Here is a 24,022-nt window from a genome sequence, read left to right on the forward strand (position 1 = left end):
TCAATGACAGTAGCATTAATTCTCGTTATTATTTGAAACTAGCATATTCCTCACACTTGCACTACATTTATTTGCCGTGTATACAATCTGTTGTATATGTACTAGTCTTATTTTCTATGTCATTTTATTTTTTCATTTAAAAATTTAATGGGAAGAGAAATTTGTGTATAGCAAATTTGAAACTACAAGCAATTGCATTTATAGAAAATTCTAATGGCAGCATGATTGGTTGTCATTTCTCTGTAAATTCTCTGTCCAATACAAAAAAACCAGTACCATGAAACAATTTTGAAATAGAGAACTACTTTTCATGAGAAATCTTATTTCATTTAAAATTAATTTTTTCTTAAACTTAAGAATTATAAATTCTAAATACAGGAAATATATTTGACAATATTTAGCAATTTGTCTCTAGCATCTGGCTAATGAAAATTTACTTGTTTTTCTTGGGACCAGTGGATCTATATATAAACTCAATCCTGTGTTTTAGCATAAAAATTTCGAAAAGTTGCAAATAAAAATTTTCATAGACTAAAAATTCTAAAAATATGTGGAGCTTTTACTAATAACTTCCAAAGATTCAATTTTTGAACATTTCTTTTTGTGTGTTTTCATTTTTTTTTCAGAATCTGATTGATACTTTGATATTTATATTAACTTTTTTTCTGAAACTTATGAAAAAAAAAAAAAAATAGGCAGCATGGCATCCAACTCTGGAAAACATAATAGCATTTGCAACAGATGATGGAAAATTAGGAATTATCGATATAATTAAGAAGAGGTAAGTATTTGGATGCATGTTTTTCCAAAAAGGTGTTTTCTTTGTGTATATCTTAAGTTATGAGATTCTGCTTTGTTTTATTAATGGGAAATTTGCTTATTTTTGTTTTTGCCTCTTTTAAATTCTTTTAAAAATTATATTAAAATTTGGGTGTCATTCTTTCATACAAGAAATGTTCAGTTTTTAAATATTTAATAAGAATATTCAAAATTGAAATCCTTTTTGTCTTGAATTGAAAATTAAAATTATCGAGAGTTAAAATCTGTATTCATGAAATTTAATTAAAAAAAAATCATTGGTAAGTTTAATTACAGTGTTTGTAATATATTTTAAGTAGATTATATTACACACTAGTTACCACCAACATACAACAAGGTTCAAGCATTGATTTTATATAAATTATTTCCAAGATAAAATTTAAAAATAAATAATAAAATTAATATGATAAATGCATTTTAAAATTTTTTTAGATGAATGTAAATGATTTTTTTGTTCACAGATTTTATTTTTTGTTTAAAATTGTTTAGTTATCTGGTGGAAAGCACTGGAGAAATTCCTGCATCTCCAATATTATCTTATACGATCCTGTTTATGGTGTTGAAGAAAACAATCTAACTTGGTGGGAGGGAAGCATTGCCAATTTCAAAGGATACAACTTATTAAAGAATGTCAACAAAACAGTTGCAGTGCCATCTGTTGTATTAGTTATTCAAAATAAATTATGAGAAAGCAATTTTTTAAAAGAATTATTAAGTAACACTTGCATTGAAAAAAGCACTACAGTGCACATAATACTATAAATTGATAAATTTTCTTTCTCTCGAATTTATAATAAGCAGAAGAAAATTAATATAATTCTCAAGATGTTTGCCCTTGAGTTTTTTGGATAATCAGCATATCTAGAATATGCCTTGCTTCAATACTGAATAATAAATTGAAATGTGTATGTATATGAACTATGATAATTCAAAAAGTGAAAACCAGCTGGAAGAATAAATTGGGTCTTAAAACTAAAATTGTTTGTAAAAAAAAATGTATTTTGTACAAAATACATTAAAGGCGATTCTATATTTATGTGTATGTATTTATGTATTTTGATAGTCATTGGAATAATAAGGGAACATAGTTGGTCTTTTTTATTCAAAATAAAACCAAAAGAATATATTTAAAGTATTTTTTTATTAATTTTAATTTGTACTCATAGTTGTTTAAATCCTTATGGGAAAAGAGTAAAGGATGTAACAAAAAATATCTTAATTAAAATTTCTTTATTAAAAATCTTACATTAAATGTAAGAAATTTGCTGATTCTTACACTTAATATAACAGAGTTGCTACAGCACTAGGATAAAATATATGAATTTAAAAATCGCCTAATAAATAAGGAAAATACAGTAAAATTTGAAAATTTCCATAAAAACTGGTAAAATATAAGAAATTCTTCATTAATTCTTTTTTTTTTTTTTTTCTCATCTAAAATAATTGCTGAACATTACAAGAATAAAAGAGCCATAGTACCAAAAATGGAACAGCTATGTGATCGTGAAAACTTGTATCTTTTCTACTTGTTCCCCCTTTTTTTCTGTACAAATCAATCTAAGTTCAATTTCAGCAACAGTTGTTTTCTTTCTATTAAATTCCCAGATTGCAGTTAATGAGAACAAAATTGCTATAACTGCATGAGAGAATAGAATAAATTTCTTTATTGAAAATAGCAACATTCAATCTGCGGAAGCAGATGTTTAAGTAGATCTGGTGCTTGGCCACTTACATGTGAGTTTATAGAATACTTTGTTGATTATTTAAGAAATTGTGAGCATATTTAGAGTAGATTAGAGAATTTTTTAAAACAAAGAGCTGCCCAAAATCTGTATTTAATATAGATTGGATGGATAAAAATATGAATCCTAACTTTGTTGAATGGGTTAAAGAATTTTCTCAAAATCCATTTGCTTGTATACTGCTAACTTTCTAAGAAAAGTTTAAGTAATGTTGAAAAACAGGCCCATATTAATCAGACAAAATTGCATGCCAGTTCAAAGAAAGTCATAATTGATATTAGGTTGTGTGTCTGAAAGAAATGCGGAAGATATGCCAAGCCTGAAAATGTCAAATTTGTTGTCTGTCCGTTAATCCGATTTCAAGCATTTTATTTCTAGAACAATCGTTTAAGAGGAACTTCTAAGTGCATTAAGATTTGTTTACATGACATTCGTCCTTTAATATATTCAATGATGGAAATATTTTTAAATATGTTCACTGATACTCAAAAAATGTACTTAATGTTTTACAAAAATGTCATATATTATTTGTTATGGGTTTGTTCTGTTTTTTCAGCAATCTCTTAACAATTTTTTTTTTTTTTTAAATTTGTATTGTGCCACAAAAATTCCTAATGTATCTTATTGTAAGGTATTGGGACCTCTAGTATATGTTAGAATTCAGTATTTTTAAAGTGTACTGCGACTCAAGAATCACATAAGAATTTTAAAGAAGTATTTCAAGTTTGGACATACTATCACTTTTACAAATTAATATGTATGGACCAAATGTAAATTTTAAATTTTAAAAAATATGTCAAAGAACCATGCGAAATGACTGTAAAATTTTAAATATCTATTTATGGACTGCACATAATCTATTAGACATTTCAACATGAACATAATTCTACTGAATAGAAGGCAGATGTTATTTTGAGAACAATGTATAGAATATTTAAATACAGCCCAGCTAGATGTGCTGATTTCCTAGAAATTATTGGATTTTCTGAATTTTTATTTAAGCTTTGTTCCTTTCATTGGTATTAGTGTTCGCTAAAGTACTCTAAAGGATTTTGACAACATGAAAAAAATATAGAGATTTCAATTAAAAAAAGTTTTTTTTTTTTTCTGGATCTGCCACGAGTGATAATATAAATGCTTGTTAGGATAAATTGATTTTAAAATTATTTCTTCTTATGCTGCTAAAATTCTTCAGCCATTTCTTTAAAAATTTGGACATCTGAGCCAGTGCATTTCTTATATGAATATCTTTTCAGTTTTGTTAGACAGTTAATTAAAAACTTGATCTAAAGAAGTATAATTGAAAAAGCAAAAACATTGGACATTTTTTTTGTTAGAGCTTGATGATCTTAAAAAATTTAGGACGGGGGGGGGGAATACCATTATTGGAATAATGACTACAAGTTATTTGATTACTGGTGAACTAGTAAAACTGGGGGGGGGGGAAGCTTTTTAGCCAATTGTTTTATATTTGTGAAGAATGCTATAAAAATATATGAACACATGTTCAAAAATTTTATCTTAAAAACAGCATATTATTTAAATCCACATTTATTGAAGAACCTTGTTTTCTCCACTCAATTAAACGGTGGAGTATTGTTATTCCATTACAACTAACACCCGAGTGTTGTTCAGGCTTTCCCTCTTATCTTGCACTTGCACACATTAAAACAGGGATTTTTTTTTTCTAGATTTGAGTGGCAACCCTGTATAATTACTTATTAACTAATTACTTGTTTAATTGAAGATAGCCCAATTTAACACAAATTACTTTCAAAATCTGTAATTACTGCAAACACTCTCCTCTTTAACAGTGATTTCCCTAGAATTACCATTAATTGATTCATTTATATTGATATTTTAGGTACTTTCAACTGAGGATGATCGCAGAAAATTTTTATCTACTTTTTATTTGCAACTTTTCTGTTAGCCTTTTTATCATGTTCAGTTTAAAAGTCAAGTACATAATTAAAAAAAAAAATTCCCTCTAAGTAAAATTTTCTTTTGACTATAGATAAGAATGTTTCTGAGTAAATGTGTACTGCTTATAAAAGTTTTATGTTTATGTATTTATAAATATTTTATAATTTGTATCTTGTAGATCACAGTATTCATTTGAGACGATTCACAAAAGTCGAGTGTACAGTGTTTGCTGGGGACCTTATAAAGCTTCATTGATTGAAGGTAGTTATCGCTTATTTAGAAATCTGTTAATGAATTTATTATCTAGACTACTAAAGTAATTCCTGTTATCGTTTTTAAATATTAATAATAAATTTCTTTGCATAAAAGTACAGTGACATTAATTACAGATATAGGCTGATGAGGAGTTTTTAAAGAACAAAACTCATACAAAGAAGAAAAACAGCTTTTACAGTATATATATTTTAATACTTAAAAAAGGCTGTGATTTATAAGCTTATTTTCATAATTTTATAATTGACTTTCTAGGCAACTTATTATTTGTATCTTGTGTCTCATTAAATGTATTATTTGTATCTTGTGTCTCATTAAATCTCATTAAATATATTATTCGTATTTTGCATCTCATTAAATAATGCATAGTGCTATGAAAAATTTTTAAATTTGAAAATCATTTTTAAATACTTTAAAAAGTGCTTAATTTTCTTGAAGCACAAAAAAAACTTGTTTCCCTACTTGTTGAATATGATAATTTGAAATCTTAAATCATGATCGTAAATACAAATTTATTAGATGTATCAAGAAAGAAAACCTACAAAAGAAAGGAATTCGGAGAAGGAATCCATGGTGAAATAGTTCCAGGAGGTTCCAATGCACATTAAGATAATGCTTAAAATGGCTTTTTTTTTCTGTTCCTTCTTTAGCAGTATGCATTGCCATTTATTGAAATATTCGAATAATTATTTATCTGGTAGGAGCAGTATTAACTACATACTGTGTCATACTTGTTCCAATGTTCCAACTTCAATTTTTAGCAATTCAGATGGCAAATAATTTATTTAAGTTATACCTGTTATGTGTAAGAAGAATATGCAGATTGGTCTAATGAATAGAAAATGTCAACAGCAGGATGAATTTGATGTGTCAAAAAGATATATAAAAAAATGGGGGAAGCTATTCTAAAATGACTTATTTTGAAGCCTCTTTAATTCTTTACATGTCCAATAATCACTCTCATTAATATTTTGTTTTGAAGCACTTCCTTAAACAACCTATTAAAGGGATTTTTCTTGTGTTAAATTGTAGTCAATTGCATTGTGTAATTTTTTATTATGTAATGTTTTTTATTTTTATTAATTACTAGCCGCCTTTGGCGACCAGCCGGTTTGCCAATCTTAATGCTCGTTAAATTTTTTATAAAGAAATATTTTATGTAATTCCTACTTTAATAGCTTCTTCATTAAAATATTTTCAAATTTCAATTCACTCATAATATTATATTGGCCTTCAGTCATAATGTAATCTGTATCTTTCTAATTTTCTGTTAGCTCCCATAGAATTTATGCTTTAAAGTGGAAATGATTAATCTGCAATTAATCTAATAATATTTTTTGCTGAAACAAAGCATTTTTTTTTTTTTTTGGTAATAGGATTACTGAAAACAGTTGCTGAGCATTTAAACCTTATGGGCACTAAAGAATATCTTTCTTAATTTATGTGATATCTCAAGAATTTGTCAACAAAATTTTTTCAGATTCATCATGAGCTGGTCTATTAATTAACAAGTTTAATTTTAAATGCATCAAACACTAAGAAAATAAATAGAATCGTTTAGAATAATCGGCCGAAAACAGGTAAAAAAAATTACTTAAAAAAACGATGAACTTAAACTAACATAAATACAATTTAATTACAAAAGCATACAACTATTGAAAATAGATGTAAACAATGAGAACAGAATGCGCATGAGTGAATTTTCAACGCCTGTTACGGTAACGCAAATGCGTGAATTTTTCTACGCCAATTGGGGTAACGCTATGCAGATCAGAAATTTTTAATTTCCTTTATTCTATTTTATTTTAATTCAAAAGTACTTCAGAATGAATCTGAAAGATCGATTAATTAACAACGTGTAATTTTAAGTGCCTCAAACATTAAGAAAATAAACAGAATCGTTTGAAATAATCGACCGAAAAATGTTAAGCCTAAGCCTCATTAGCGTGGGAAAAAAATGCTGAAGCCTTACTCATTTGGTTGGTGGAAAAGGAAGATTTTTTGGCGGGAAAGTTAGTATTTAATTAATAATTAAAATTCTAATTAAAATTTCAAAAAAAAAAAAAAAGGACCCCAGGTGCATATTTCCGACCTCCAAGGTATACACGTACCAAATTTGGTTGCTGTAGGTCAAATGGTCTTTTCTGTAGAGCGCCAACACACACACACACACACACACATTCAGCTTTATATAAGTATAGATTTATTTAATCGATTGTGTAAAAATTTATTATGATGAGATTTTAACTTGAAGCCTTAAGTTTTCAAAGGTCACGATTTCTTTTTCTTTTAATATCCCAATCCATTTTAAAATTATTTGTTGAAGCAATCTTGTCAAATTTTAGTTTTTACTTATTTACTTCAAATTTTTTAAGAAAATAAAAAATAGTTTTTCTAAAACTTTATTCTTTAAGATTAAAGATTTTAAATTAAATTTTTTTTTTATAACTCGTATTGAAATGTTTCTCCCAATGAAATCTATCTAAATCTAAATTGAAATTAGGAACATGTATTTTGAGAAGTTGCTTCATCGGCCTTAGGGGCCCGAATTTTTCAAAATTTTAATTAGAAATTTAAAAACGGAATTTTATGTGTTTTCATTATAGCATCAAAGCATATTATTTCACAAACATTTTTACACTATTTTAAAGGTTGTAAAAGATAACTTTTCAATGATACCAATTTTGTTTGAATGAATGCATTTTTTCTTTAGTTTTAGTAATTTTTGAAAAATTGGTTTTTGACACAATTTATAACCATGATTAATATAATGAAATTAAAAAATATATATAATTCCTTCTTTAAATTGTGAGTTATTTTATTTTACTTCTGCTAACGTCACAATAAAAGAGAGAGAGAGAGAGACTTTCCTTGCTTTAGTTAAATTTTTTTTTTTTTTTTTAATGAAGTTTGTTGAATCAGATTCTTCATTTAATGAATTTTGTTAAATTTTGAAGCTATGCAATATATTATCTTGTGCTGAATTTAAAGAATAATTTTAAAATAATACTTCAACTGACATTTTTTTTATTATTATTTTGCTTCTAATTTCAGAGTTGGTTTTTTCCCTGCATGAATTGGTTTCTGTTATTCATGAAAGCTAGAACATGTTAAAGCATTTTCATTTCTTCATAAAATTTGTAATCACATTTTACTGTAATTTTTTTAAAGTAAGAATTTTTTTCTTATAGGCTAACAAACAGGTTTATATTAAATATTCAGAACGTTAAATGTTCTAAAAAGACTTTTTAAAAATGAGAAGCAATAAGATTTTTTTTTTTTTTTTTTTTTTTTTTTAATAATTTGACTATTTCTAAATGCTACTATTCTTTTCTATTAAAAAAAAGTAACCTGAAAACTTATTGTACTATCCTCAGTCTTGCGGTAATTTTACCAGTCTTATGGTGGTAACCATTTTGGAATTTAGTTCTTATTAGCTGTATAAGACTCCAAATAAAATTATTAAATATAGTGATTTAGTGGTGGAGGAAATTTACAGTTCCATCCTAGCTATGTCGAATCTTATTTGTTGTTGCTTATATAAAAATCAAATACAAAATTTTTAGTCATGCTTTGTGCCTATATTACTATCAACATTTTCGGAGCTGTATTCATTTATTTCTGAAAATGTTGGTAAGAAATGCTGAAAATGATCACAGATCTTTATTGCTGATCTTATAAAAGCTGGCTTAATATTTTAGTATTGATAGATTTATTTTCACTTTTATGATTCTTTTATTTTTCTTTTCTTTCAAAATCAGAAAGACGTAGTTTATTTTACAATAAAAAGCATTACAAATCTGTATGACAAAGATGTTGGGCAAATACAGAAATAAATAAATATTAAAATGTAAACAATTCTCATAATTTTTTTAAAAATTTTTTAATAGAAAATGTACATTGCTATAAAGCTGAAAACATCCTATGCTTAGAAGGTTTATCAATGCATCAATGTTTTTCATCCAAAATTAATGAATTATTTTTTAAATTGGTGTTTTAAATGCATTTTAATTTTTTGAGTGAATTTTTTTTGTAGATAAAATTGTTATATTTTATTTGTGTGAAATTGATTTTTTTTTTTATTTTGATAATGATTTTGTTAATTTGTTTTTATGAGAGATTATTCTAATAAAACAAATTTAAAAATTATATATAAGCATAAGGCGATTTTCACAAATTATATGTTTGTGCAATTTTGACTGGTGTTTTTTATTGATGGACAATAAAATATATGCACAAATAATTTTGAACATATTACTTATATAGTGGATGCTATTTAATGTAAATGCTTAATGTTGTCAATTGCTGCTTAATGTTATCGATTTTGAAGAAAGGAATTGACTGATCCTATATTTCCAGGGTTGCCATTCCACTGGAAAAACAGAAAAATTGCAGGGAATTTAAAAAATTCACATTTAGGAATTTTTTGCATTTTCTCATGTTTTCAATATACATACAGAGAAAACTGCAAGATGTTTTTTTTTCTCCAGATTTGAATGGCAATTTTGCAAAATGATTTTCATGTTAAACAGAAAACTTAAATTATTAACAGGTGTGAAAGTTTCCATAAAATGTGTCGATACAATACTATTGCATAGTTAAAAAGTTCGCAACCTCTTCTTAGGAAAAATCAATTTTTTTTGTAAGTAAGACGAAGTAATAAATGTTGATGAATCTGGAAGAAACCAATGTGTTGAAGATAATTTTTTAATAAATCCTGGGATGAATGAGTCATTCTTGAATTTTTTTAAAGTGCAGCTTACAACATTAATTACCTAATTTTTAAAAATTGAGTGCAAGGGATATGAAGTGATGGAATGCATAATTGTCAGCAAACAGCAATATTTTTTTAATTGTTATTTCTGAAGGCCTTGAAATGTTTTTTATTCTTTTCCCTTGATACGAAAAAATACAGCTGATTTTACCCAGTTTGATTATTATCTATCTGTTAATGTTCTCAAAGTTCTTGAATCCCGAAGTGACCACATTAAATTACTATATTGGTTATAATTATTCAAATGATATAGGATTTTTATTGAATGTTGCATTTAAGAATTGCTAAAAAAATTTTCTAACAAAATTTATTAGAAGTAAGTCTGTAACTGGTGAATGCTTCCGATTTTTATTCTCTTCTTTTTCAATCTCTAAACATCCTTTAAGTTTTATCAAATACAATGTGGGGGTCCAATACTTCCAACTCTCTTAAAAATTTACAAAAGAATGATTTTATCAAAACTGGTAGCAGAATTTACAACTCGGTGGCAAAGTCTATTCTTCAGCAACTTGATGCAATACATCATCAAGGCCTCCGCCTCACACCAGGTGCTTTTAGAACTTCTCTGATTGAGAGCTTATTCATAATACTTAAAGAACCAGGTTTACGATTACAACGTCAGATTTTCCTAAATACATTTTAAGAATAAATCAAACTCCTTCCTATCATTTATATGACAGAATCGTGAATCCAATTTATGGGCTATATGAAAAAAAAAAGAAGTTATTCCATCGTTTTGTTTTAAAATCCGCCCTCTGTTAGATAGTTTTAACCTGAAGAACATTGATATTTTACCTAAAGAAGACCAAGTTCCACCTTGAACATGTAAAAGCATTTTTACTATCAATGATTTTAATAAGCAGCCAAAATCTACAATATACAAATATACAAATCTTTTGTGATCATAGGCAATCATCTGAAAAATATGGTACTGCTTTTACATATGGTTCCAGAGTTGTAAACCATGTTGGTTCAATTGTAGTGTTTGATAACATTGTACTTTCTATGAAGCTGAATGAATATTATTCTGTTTTTACCTCAGAGATTTTGAGATACATGGTTTTAAAAGTGACCAGACTATTATCGAAGAAAGACTGTATCCTATATACCTATTCACAAATTTCAATTGAAGCAATTTCGAACTCATCCAAGCAAAGTCATCCTTTGGTGTTTAGTACAGTAAAACTATATTTTAAACTGCTGGATCGTAATTTTAGCATTTTATTTTGTTGGATTCCTGGACATGTTGGTATTGTATTCCTGGGAATGATCAAGTTGCTGTGACCTCAAAAACAGCTTGCTCAAATGAAGAAACATTTATCCTGTTTCAAGACTTGGATCAAATTTTAAGGTAATGTTTGCTCTATATATGGCAACATATCTCGGACTTACAACTTGCTAGTAAATTGCATTCCATTCAGCCATCTATTTCTGGTTTTAAGGCCGACTTTGTCAGCTGTAGATTGAATGTCAAGTTAACAAGGCTTCACTTAGGTCATACTTATTTTACTCACAGGCATTTACTTCATTCGGATACAAATCCAATTTGTTCAAGAGGTAGTACCATAATTTCTGTTTGGCATATCGCATGTAAATGTCCTAAATACAATTTTCTAAGAATAAAATATTTTGGAAGAGATTATACAAATTTGGAAGATATAACTGGTAAACCTGAACATGTTAATGTCTTCATTTTTACTTGACATCAATTTCATGCGTAATGTTTAATTTCTATTTTCACTTTGTTGTTTTAACTTTGCAAATCCTTGCTGTTTTTAATGAATATTTTTTGTATTTTAAGTTAACACGAGTTTGGCATAGCTTGGCCAATATTGGCCCTCGTGCCTGAAAAATTCAAATCAATTATTGTTTTCTTCTTATTTTTTCTTTCTTTTTTTCTGTAGATGCAGGAAGTGCTGAATTCTTTCTGTACAGCAGTGGAGGGGGAGATATATTTATCAACAGATATAAAAAATTAAATAAGCAGACTTTAAATTTCTATGAGGTAGCTACCCGACCTGATGACATTCAGACAAATGAAGATACTTGCACTGAAATTATTTGGAAATCTGATTATTCTTGTGTGTGTGTAGGAACATTGAAAGGGTAAGTAAGATATTATGCTATTTTGATAATATTTGAATTTCTGTGGATTGTTTTTGTAAAGTTTCTGTAATTATCAGATATTATTTATAAAAAGTAATGATAAATAAAACTGGAATCCTAAAAGCATTTTTTAAAAAGTAATTATTTTACATATTTTTCTTCATTGTCTTTGCAGATAAATTACTTGAATAAATGTGCTTCCTATTTTAAAGAATTTTATATATTAATTTGGTATAAAATGTATAAATTCAGGTTTCTTTCTTTGTATTAAACTTAATTTCATTATATTTTTTTATCTTCAGATATGAGAAATATAAAAATGTTTTTATAAACAATTACATATTGTCATGAAATGGGCTTAATTTAGGAAAAACATTACTAGAAAGTGCTTAATCTTCTCAAGAAATGCAAAGGAAATATCCTCCCCCCTCTCCTGACATTGGATATGATGAAATAAATGCTTAGGAATTATGCCTTTACCAGATATACCAATGAAAGAATATTAAATGTATCATGAGAGAAAACCAACAAAAGGAAAGAATTCGATGAATTAATTTAGGTTGGGATAGATTCAGTAGTGTTAAGACATATTAAGATACTTTGACATTTATTTCTTCTTTGTTCTTTTCTTCTGCCTCAATAGGCATTGCCATATTTTGTAGTACTGAGATGATTAACCTGATGAGAGAGTACAAAATGTAGACTATGCTAAATTTATTGTAACTCAAAAACATTTGAATTGCTTTATTTTAGTGTTTTAGATGCTGAAGAATTTTTGTTACATCTGTTAAGTATCTACCTATATTTAAGTACCATTATAGCTTTTAAAGAAGAATGCATTAGTTTCAGTTGACAAAAAATAAACTTAAAAGGGTTATGGTTCTAATTACAGTGAATAGTTCATTACACATTAGATTCTTGTGAATGTCATTTTTGAGCAATTCCTGAGCAGCCTAACAAAGGGGTTTAACCGTAGTATATTAAATTGTAATTGATTGTGGTGTGTAGTTATATTATTGTTACATAAAATTCTAGCTGGCTGAAATAAATTGTGAGTTTTGATTGCAATTTCTTTCTTTAAACGTTCCCATTCTTTAGAAAAATGGTATTTGTTGCACCAATTTTGCCAAATACTAGTCTCTTAAAAAAAAAAAAAAAAAAAAAAAAAAAAAAAAACTTTTTATTTTTTCTTTTTTATGCTTTTATTTTTTAAACTTCTTAAATAAAATTTTTAATCTTTTAGGTTTCTGATTTTGTAGTTTTTTTAATGATTTCTCAGAGTGTGTAGCATCTTGGAAAGTATTTATAAAGTGCTTAAATTTGAAAAGCATTTGTAAGTAATTTTGAAAAAAGGTCTTTGAAAAGGGTTTATTTTTCTCAAAATGCAAAGACAACATTTTATTCTTGTTTCCCCACACGTTGAATACGATAATTTGAAAGCATAGTCGTTAGGGTTAGAAAGAAAACCATAAAAAAGAAAAATTTGGACAAGGATTCCAGGGTGAAATAAATCCAGGGTTGCCAACACATGTTAAGATAATGCTCAAGAGAATTTTTTGCTCCCTCTTTCTTTAACAATGTGCATCACTGTTTATTGAAATACTAGAACAATTATCCAGAAGGGGCAGTATGAAATATGTACTGTATTATACTTGTCGCAGCTTGAAAAAATTTTATCAATCGCTAAAAGAATTTTTAATGTTTAAGATGTTGAAGGATTTATTTAAGTTATGCCTAGTAAGTGTATGTTTAACCTTTATAGTGTTGTTAAAGAAGAATTTGCAGATTGGTCCGATCAACGGAAATGAAAATACAGCAGGATGAGTTTAGTGTGCCGAAGTGATGTATCGAACATGGTAGAAACTGCTGTAAAACCTCTTTAGTACATTCAATCGTCATTCTCTTTAATATGTTGTTTTTAGCAATCTTTTGAATGACTTATTAAATTGATTTTAATGTACTATACTGAAATGCAATTAATTGCAGTAGGTAGATATCTTAATCAATTGCATAGCTTGAAGCCATAAGTTTTCAATGATTATGATTTATTTCATAGTGTACTTTTTAAATTATCCAATCCATTTGAAAATTATTTTATTATTTCCATTTTTTGTTGGACCAATCTCGCCAAATCACTTGTTAAAAATGGAATTTTAAGTCATTTCTCTAAATACTAAAATGAGGCTATTCTGCTATTAAGGCTTGAGATTAAACACCAGAAACTTTAATGATAATTCCCTAACATAGGTAAATTTTACTTAACAAGCATAATTCATTCCCAAGTCTTACTTGCAATAAAAAAATATTCATTAAGCGAAATAGTTTTTTCCATAGCAGTCCGTGTAAAATAGGATGATACTTTCCATTCCGAAAAAAATACCACACAAATTTTTAATAATATAATTCATTGTTTTTAATTTATATTTTTTTACAAGATAATCGTCCTTAGGCAATTTTATGCTTCAAAATTTTAGAGAAAATGAGACAAAACTTTATAGTTGAATAAATTTATAACATATATAGCTACTGCCTTTTTCAGCATGATGCTTTTCGGCATAGTGCAATAAATTCCCATGCTTTCAGCCTCTTCCTTATTTCACTGGAAGGTTGTTTTTTTGTTTCATCCTATTTTTGCCTCTCCTGACCAAATCTCCTCCATAGTTTTTTGTCGTGATATAGAATGTTACTCCATACACTTTGGTAGTTCTGATTATGTTCTTCCACTACAATCCTTAATCTTGACCAGAGACAAAATTTCATTGGATAAAACGTTATAGCCACTTGTCCAAACCACCACTTCATGTTTGCTGATACAATCCATCTACTTCTTCCATGTAAATGTAAAGATTCTTTTCAAAAAAATACTCAGCGCAAACTCCAATACAAGCTAATTCAGTATGTGGCAATGTCACCTTGTCACTTGTTCTTGAAACATCACTTTTTAAACAAGTCCCTTTTTGTATTTTTTTTTGCTTGTTAAATGAGGTTTGACTGTAGAACAGTGGGAACGTTGAAATTTGGCGACAATTAGGGTCCTGAATGAAGTGGGCTTACTTATTCATGTACTCAAACAATCCCTTTATGGGGATATGTCAAGATTTTCATATGTGATATAGCTGATAAAGTACTATTGTCTCATGGAAAGTGACTTATGACTGTTAAAGGTTAAATGTGACATATATATATATTGTTGTTTTAGAGAGAAGATTAATTTGAGAAATATATTCTTCATTATGAATATTTATAAATACAATATCATATGTATCGACCATTGGCTGTATATTGAGAATTCCATTAAACCATCAAATTTCCATTATAAGAATTTGCAGTGCATGTTAACAATTAATTATGATACTTACAAGAATTTGGAGTACAATTTAAATGTTATTGGCCTACATCTGAAATCATTGCATGCTCTTGGGAAGTAAAATTCTTGTTTTGTAGTCAAATTTTGGCTGCTTGAATGATCTCAGGCCAAATGGGAAAATAACAAATGTATTACAAAGCTTTTTGTAATTTTAAAATTTGAGGTGAGGATTAAAAAAAATCGGAAAAAGTATAGTTAATTACTTTTAATGCAGAGATTTTCAACATTGTAAAAATTTAGACATAAAATTATTTAATTAAATTTTCTAATTCTAAACTTAAATTTAAAATTTATAACAAAAATGCTGACTTTATCTGATATGAAGTTTTTGAAATTAATGCAAATTGACAGTTGATTTATCGCAGTTCTTTTGTGTAATTTACATGGATGTTTTTGTCAGAAAATTATGCAGGAAAATTATGCCCCCATTGTTTGAAGCAATTAGTTTTTTAAATCTACTTTTATTAAAGATATGCCCTGCTTACCTATTATATAAATCTTGAATGTTTGTCATATTTTATATTGATGGATTCTAATCAATACCTCATGAACCAAATTTTCTGAATTTTTAATTCTGATATCAGTTATTACTTAAAATATTAATTTTGCCATTCTGAACATGTGATGGTGACAGTGATTCAACATCTAAAGAAAAACACAACCATTTTTAAAATTCCTCATTGCATAAGAATATTTCAATTAAAGTAAAAAGTATTTTATCTGGTGAAAGTTTTTTTTTTTTAATCATAATTTTCTCAGTTTATTTTAATCTATTAATATGTATCATATTTAATGAAATTTTTGAAAATCAATATTAAAATAAAAAGAGTCTAAATTGAAAGTTTTTCTGAAACTTTTTAATATGGAATAAAATATTACTTTTTAAAAAATGAATCCTCTCATTTTTGATTCAGTTTTGACACAATGGAATTTTTTTTTTTTTTTTTTTTTTTTTTTTTTTTGTTACACGCTTCTAAAATTTTTTAATTTTGCTGAACTTTGATATCTGTGTCAACATTTAAAAAAAAAGATGTATTCATCTAAATTAAATGGTAATTTATTTTATTTTAGAGAAATATTGAAAAAAGTTAGGAATTTTTGTTAATCTTACTAAAGTTGACTTAATTTTTGATAATGTAAATTTCGATTATTTTCATTTTTTGTTAAAAAAGGATATCTTATTTAAGAGTAGAGTACATAAATTTTATTTATGTAGTACTTACATAAATAAAATTTTAAAAAAAAGCATATTTTAAATTAAATATTTGTTTTAAATTTCCTACAAAAACTTTGCCTATCTACGTATACATGCATGTACAAAGAAAATCGATTTGCCAAGGTTTGTAATTTTAAGTTCATTTGTGCTGTAATGTCTTACTATGCATGCTGAATGACATTTTAGTTATTTTTCTTTGTTTGAAGTAAAAAACTAATCGGTAATTTGTACCTAATCTTTAAACAGATTTGCCATAGCACTCTGTTTAAAAAAATACAGGGAATTAAAAAATTATCTTAAAAAAACAAGGAAAGTGAGAGGAAATTCGAAAATTTCCATAAAAACTGGAGAAATACAGGGAAATTTGAGAGACTTAATTCCTATTTTTTCCTCGCCTAAAAAATGCCAGTCTTTGATCATTGTAAGAATGGTAGATCGTAGCCACAGCATCAAACACGAAACTTCGTAATTGTGGAAACTCTTCTCCTTTCTCCTTGCTCTCTTTATATATATGGAATGATATTTTAATATCTAATTTAATCCAAATTAATTTCTTAAATTTAGAATGACCCCATGTTGGTTTCATTCTAAAGTGTTCTCTTGTTTCCTGATCCCATTCTACATATGAAGCTGTGTAAAAATTACTGCGTCATCTGTTCCAACTGTCAAGTGAAAATGATCCTCCCATTGCCCTTGTCAAAGGTCAACACGTGTATTCAATTGCCACGTGGCCGGAAATTCCATGTTATATAAGACTAGTGATCAATTGTTTCCCCCCTTCCTTACTTCTGCTTTTGTGGCACCTGTGGCGGATGTGCCTTATCCGTGTCCCTACTTGTAAATAATTATGATTTCCCAGAATGAATATTAAAATTGATTTAGAAATGTAAAATGTCTCTTCAATGTCTTCGAACCTGCATTCTGCTTCAACCGAAATAAGCTTGCATATTATTTATTCGACAGGATCATTTTCACTTGGAACTGATGGCGCAGTAATTTTTATACAGCTTTATACGTGGAATGGGATCAGGAAACAAGAGAACACTTTAGAATGACCCTGACATGAGCCAAATTAGGTGCGAGAGAGAGAGTTTTTTTTACAGATTAGTTTTGTTTTTTTCAATAATTTTTTTTATTTATAAAGAATAAAAAATTTGTAATATACTTTAAAACAGATTTTGCAAAAATGCCAAATGCATTATATTTTAAATTATTGGTCGAATCAATCAATAGTCTTCAAGATTTTGGAATTCAATTTCCTAATGCTCAGGGATACTGATACTCAAGAACTGTTTGAGAATGTTGATGTGGTATCAACGTTTTTTACATAGTTACTTTTACAAATTAGTGTGGATGAACCAAATTTAAATTGACAATTTTTAAAACATGTCAAAGAACTTTTGTGTGAAAATGGTTATAAAATTTTAGCTCTAGGTAAGTTTGGACTACATATAATATATTGTGCATTTCAGTATGGATATCTACTTGATGGGAAATAGATGTTACTCAAAGAGCATTTTACAGAATGTTTAAAAATAATCCAGCTGGACTTGCTAATTTCCAGGAAGTTACAGGTTTTTCTGAATTTCCATTGAAGTTTCATTCTATCCTTTGTGTAGAAAATATCAATGTTTGCAAAAATATTTGTTTTCTAAAAAATTAACAATCTAAAGAAATACATATATTTCATTAAAAATCTTCTACTTGAGTCTGCCATGAGTTATAACATTATAAATGCTTGTCAGGAAAAATTGATTCTGGTTAAAGTTAGTTTCTTTTTCATTGGTAATATTCCTCAGCCATTTCTTAAATTTCAGACATCTAAACAAAGTGTGCCTTTCTTATGGGAAATTTTTTTGTTTGTTCAACAGTTAATGAAAAATATTATCAAACGAAGAATGATAGAAGAAGCAAAAACATCAGACAGCTTATTTTTGATGGTGCTTGATAATGCTAAAACTCTTGAGATTGAAGGGGAAGGGGGAGAAATCTAGGGGAAAAAAAGATGCTTTTTATTTGTTTTATGTTTGTGAGGAGCACAAAAAATATTTGAATGCAGTCCACAATTTTTTTGTTTTAAAAGCTACATCTTGTTTTATTCTACATTTATTGAAGAACATTACATTATGTGAAAAATGAATGATTGATTTATTTCATCTTTTTTATTTATTGAATTTATTTATTGAAAAAAATTTGTTTAGATGATTTATATTCTTATATTTTGTAGACTAGAATTTCCTAATTTTTGAGAATTTGTAAAACTTTTTGTATTGTCATATGGCAATGGGTCGGTTGAAAATTAATTTAGGGTCAAAAAGAATGTGTTTATTGAAAATCTGAAAGAAGATTCTGTAATTAGTTTAAAAACTGTGTATGATATAAGCATTTATGCAGATGTTTTTAGATTTCAAAAGATTTGCTTCGGTATGTTAAATGAATATGTGCGAAGTATTATAATGCTTTCTATGGGCAGAAAGAAAAGTTCAACATGAAGTATACTGTTTGCTCATTTCCCCTTATATTCCATACATGCACAATGAAAATACAAGGAAAACATGGGGACTTTTTCTCCCAGATTTGAGTGGCAACCTTATTTTTCTTTTCTGAAATGCTAATTTTATCTTTTTATTTGCAGATTTATTGAAGTGTACAATGACAAATTAGTCCTCTTAACTCTTTGCAATTTGGAAATAAAGTTCGTAGAAAGTTTGAAATGGCATCCTGAAAATACTTATATGTCTCCTACTGGTTCGCCATTAAAATTTTGGCTTGCTTGTGGTGGAAATGATAACTGTATTTATATTTTGGACACTTCAAAAATATTTGGTAATTATTTTAATAGTAATATTTTTATTGTACTTTTTTAAAGTTCATTTTAAACAAGTATTTTTTATTTTATACTTTTTTCTTTAGAGGAAAAGAATGAAGACTTTACTAATTGGGTAGTAAAAAAGTTAACAGGTCATAAAAAACGTATTAATGCCATTTGTTGGAGTCCTCATAAGGATGGATATCTTGTTTCAGTATCAAAAGATGGTTCTGCTTTGGTAAATATATGCATATTTATATATTTGACTCTTGCTGATAGAATTCCTGATTTCTCTTCCTCCATTCATAAAATGTCTTACTGACTTTTTTATGAATTATGTTTCAGTAACAGTAAATGCATTAAATATATATGTTGTTACTTTGACACTTGCCATAAACAAGCTCAAAATCATCGATTTTAACCCGCGTTTGTGCAATAACTTCTGAAGGTAAAGGCCCCTTGGGTCTCGATGGCATAAGCTTGACTTCTAGCTCATATGAAGATAACACTCTCACACTCGCTGGGCACTACCCATTTTTACAGGGGGGGGGGGCTCTTTCTCACACTTCAGATAGAACACAGGATAAAGAATTACCATGTCCGAACCAGGACTTGAACCCGCGACGATCAGATCACAGCAAAGACACGCTATCCCTAGACACCTGCTTATATAATATTGTAGTTGTCATTTTTATAAATTTTAAATTATTATAAATGAATATTCATATTTACAAAGAATATATGAATTATATTTGCCTTTTGAAATTAAAAAGTTGTAGAATTTTTAATGTATATATGCAATTGTAAGATATTTCTAATTTTGTATTACTTCTTATTTTAGTCTTATTTTAGATTTAGGAAGTATCTTAGACCATAATAAGTCGAAATTAATGATTTTGCATGAGCTTGAAAATTGTTTATCATTTTCTAATATAGCTATTCAATTTTTATAATGTTTTATTTAAAAAAAATATTTTGATAGAACAGATAGTGTTTTTTTAGTTGCTTTAATATTTTGAATATCTGAGAAATATAAGTTCAGGATGTACACTGGCAAGAAGAGAAGTCCAGGAGAGTTTTAAAAAAATTGAATATACTAGGTATTTTACTATTGCTTAAAAAAAAATGTCTAATACAGGCATAACATAAGCAATCATCAAGCATGAAAGCTGCACAAAGCTTATATAACACAAAATCATACAGGTTTTGTATACTGCTTGGTGACAAATCAATATAATTTCATTTGATTTTGCATTTTTCTAGTTCAAAATTGTTTATTTTAATGCTTCAAAAAATGATTTTTGTTGTAAAAGTACTTGCACAGAAATTTAAGAACAATTACACATATTTTACTGAGATTTGTTATTTGAATATTATATTTATTTTGATGTTACTTAAGACTAAACCTACCACGAGTGCTTTCTTATTTGAAATGGCATATCTCTTGGAGTCATTTGAATGTAAGGAATTAAGACGTCTTCACTCTGGAAAAGGTCCTATTAAGATTGTTGCTTAATGGTGTTGCTCATTATCTAATGATAGGCTGTAAGGTATTCCAAAGTTTCGGCTGTTTAATATATTGTAACAATTAATATGCTGATTTTCAATTGCAGTATATGTGATGGCATCCCTGGCAGATTGGGTGAATGCAAACATTATGTTGGATAATAAAACACTTAATCTTTTTCCAAAATAGTATCAGTGGATTCATATATGACTGCTTTACTTTGAATTCTAACTGAATAATATTTAGTTCATAGACATAAGTTCTTAGCAGCAAGAACAGCATATTCACTGAGCAAATTCTGATTCTTTTAATTCATTTGAATATTGAGAAACACTTTTTTACCAATTCTTTTGACATCACTAAATTGCAGAAATTATGAGACAATGAAATTCGTCCTCAGGTTAATTTAACTGTCATCTTTCTGTTTCCAATCTGATGGGAGTATATTTCAGTTGATCGATTGTTTTGTAGCTGGACATACATATTCATACTTAAGTTCAGCTTTATTATGTGTCAATAGAAAGGCTTTATTTCTTGCTTGAAATCTCTTGCAAGCAATATTAATGTGTTCTCAAGTGGTTTGATGTTTCTACGCAGCTCATGCAATGATCGATTAATAGTCTGGAGATTTTGTTATGCATCCTTTTGTATTCAACCCAGACAATAAGTTTGAAATTTGACAATGCTTTTCACATGCCGGTTGCTTTGGTCATACTGCATATAGAAGTTTCATTGAATTGTATGTACAAAGATAATTTCAAAGCGAAATGAGTAATTTTCTTCACCATATGTTTCAGTTGTCCTGCATGATTCAAGAAAGATCATGCCATTTTGAGATTGAATTGCTACCAGAATTAATTTAATTAGGAACATTTTCTCTTCTGCAGCATCTAAGATGATTTTTCTTACCCAATTATTGGCAATTTGCATTATTTGATCAGAAGTGCTTTTTATCTCTAGTATTAGTTTAAGAATATTTGATTGCATGTGCAAGAAAAGATCAGCCATGTTGTAACAGGGTGCGTAGCGTCATGAAAAGTACTTAAAAAGTGCTTAAATTTTAAAACCGTTTTTAAGTACCTTAAAAGTGCTTAATTTTCAGAAAAAGTCCTTAAAAAGTGCTTAATTTTCTCGTAAAGACAAAAAAAAAAAAACTTTGTTTTGTTTAGTCCCCCCACAAATTGAATTTGATAATTTGAAATCATGTTCGTAAATCTTCTTTACCAGATGTATAAAAAAAAATTAACAAAAGGGAAGAATTTGCAGAAGTATTCCAGGGATTCCGACATATTTGGAGATGATACTTAGTAATTTTTTTTTCTTCCATTTTCTTCAATAATGTGCCTTACCTTTTATTGAATAGTTATCTGGAAGGGGCAGTATGAAATTCATACTATGCCATATTGCGAATCAAAGAGCATTCCAATGTCAGTTTTTTTGTTTTAGATATTGAAGAATTTATTTTAATTATGCCTGGTAAGTATATATTTAAATTTTTGTGTTTTTAAAGAAGAATATGCAATATGGTCCAATCAATGGAAAATATTAAAATATCGGGATGAATTTGATGCGCTAAAACAATATATCGAACATGGGAAAAGATGCTTTAAAAGCACTGATATATGCGATCCTCATTCTATCTAATATTTCGTTTTTCAGCAGTCATTTGAATGACCTACTGCAGGTATTCAATTGTACTAGATTGATTTGTAATTAATTCCGATATGTAATTATGTTAGTCAATCGCGTAAAATCCAATCCAATGATATTTTAACTTGAAGCCTTAAATTTTCAATAATTGTAATTTTTTTTTTTTTTTTTTTTTTTTTTCAGGATTTAGGTTCTATCATTTTATAACAATTTCTTTTCTTTTTATAAATCTTGTAGAAATTTTTTCCTCAATGAAATTTTTCTTTATGTGAAGTCTTGTCTTGAGCAATGCACAGCATAAAGACATTGAAGTTAGGAGCATGAAATTCAGGAATTTATTTTTTGTGCGTTAAAGGCACACTAAGAATGGATTTTAAAATTTTTTATTCGAAGTTTAATGTGTTTTCATCATAACATTTCGTCAAAGCATATTATTGCATAAAAATAATTTTAACACCATTTTTTAAGGTTAAAAAAAGAATGCTTTCGAATAATAATAAAAAAATTTTGTTGAATGTTATTTTTAAGAAATAATTTCTGAGAAATTAGTTTTGTACACAGTTTATAAGAAAGATTTTTATTATAATGGAATTCAGAATATTGCTTCTTTGAATTGTTAAATCGCATTATTCTGCAGCTGTTAAAATTGTAGTAAAAGAGAAAGAAAATGCTTTCTTTGCTTTTATTTTAATTAAAAAAATTTTAAAGCATTTTCATTGAATAAAATTTTTCGTGTGATAAGTTTTGTTAAATTTTAAAGAAATGCGATATATCGTCTCGCACTAGCTTCAAGAAATACTTTTTTTAAATGCTTCAATTAGTATTTTTACTTTCTCGTAATTAAAATTTAGAGAAAATATTGCAATCATTAAAAATTCGAACTCGAGATTTCATTGAATCTCCACATTTCATTTATCCTTGAATTCGAAAACACATTTTTAGGAAATGTCTGTCCGTGACAAAGATAACACAAAAATACTTTGAGCTAGATGGATGAAATTTGATATACAGTCTTAACACAACCAAATTTAGATTTCGATAAAATTTTCAGCAACATCCATTTAGAGAAAATCCGTTTCTTTCCAACTGTTCAAATATAAGTTAGCATGATAACTATAAAACGATGAGAGGTAATAAATATTAAAATTGAAAAAATAATAATTTAAAATTTATATTTTAAGAATTTTTTTTTTGATAAAAACTGCATTAATTAATAAAAAAAAAAGTATGTATTGAAAATACGCTGGTTATGTATGCATACTTATTCAAAGGTGCTTAATTTTTGGAGCTAAGTTACTTAAAAAGTGCTTAGCTGTACTTAATTTTTGCAGCAATTTTTCACTATGCACCCTGTGTAATTTTGTTCACAGTGCAATTCTTCATCAAATGAAGAAGCAACAGATTGATTCTGTGATTTGCTCTGTTCATTCTGCTGTAATATTCATGCTCATAGTTAATTTTCCTTGCATATAAATTGAAAAATATCTTCAGCCATCGGCAATTTTTATTTCTCCCATGATTCTGTTTGAGATAGTGAGTAGGTGGTCAGTATAATTGTCAACAATGCACAAATTTCATTTGAATGCAACTTGTTGCCAGTGATATTAATACATACATGCGAGTAAAAGTTTTCCAATAAATTCAGAGCTTGGCATGCAATGTCAACAGCCTGTGTAATGCTGTTGACAATTACTTGAAAGACTTTGGGGGAACATATTTATCAACAGCATGTGAAAAAAGCTTTCATCTTTTAGCTTTCATAACTGTTTTCTTATTTTGCAATGCAATTGAGAATGTAATTAAGCTGTGTCGATTGATTTTCATTTAAATTCCAAT

General features: G+C 27.6%; 1 protein-coding gene across 1 annotated transcript in view; it reads left to right on the forward strand.

Moving 5' to 3' along the window:
• The window catches only part of LOC129962662 (gem-associated protein 5-like), a 100,545-nt gene that overhangs the window by 16,586 nt on the left and 59,937 nt on the right, over positions 1–24,022 (forward strand). Inside the window, exons 8-12 of the mRNA XM_056076554.1 lie at positions 696–781; positions 4,663–4,745; positions 11,436–11,637; positions 18,856–19,046; positions 19,134–19,267. Coding sequence (XP_055932529.1) covers positions 696–781; positions 4,663–4,745; positions 11,436–11,637; positions 18,856–19,046; positions 19,134–19,267 — 696 coding nt within the window. The remainder of the gene's footprint in view (positions 1–695; positions 782–4,662; positions 4,746–11,435; positions 11,638–18,855; positions 19,047–19,133; positions 19,268–24,022) is intronic.

This window comes from Argiope bruennichi, chromosome 3, assembly GCF_947563725.1.
Source record: "Argiope bruennichi chromosome 3, qqArgBrue1.1, whole genome shotgun sequence".
NCBI classification, from domain to species: domain Eukaryota; kingdom Metazoa; phylum Arthropoda; class Arachnida; order Araneae; family Araneidae; genus Argiope; species Argiope bruennichi.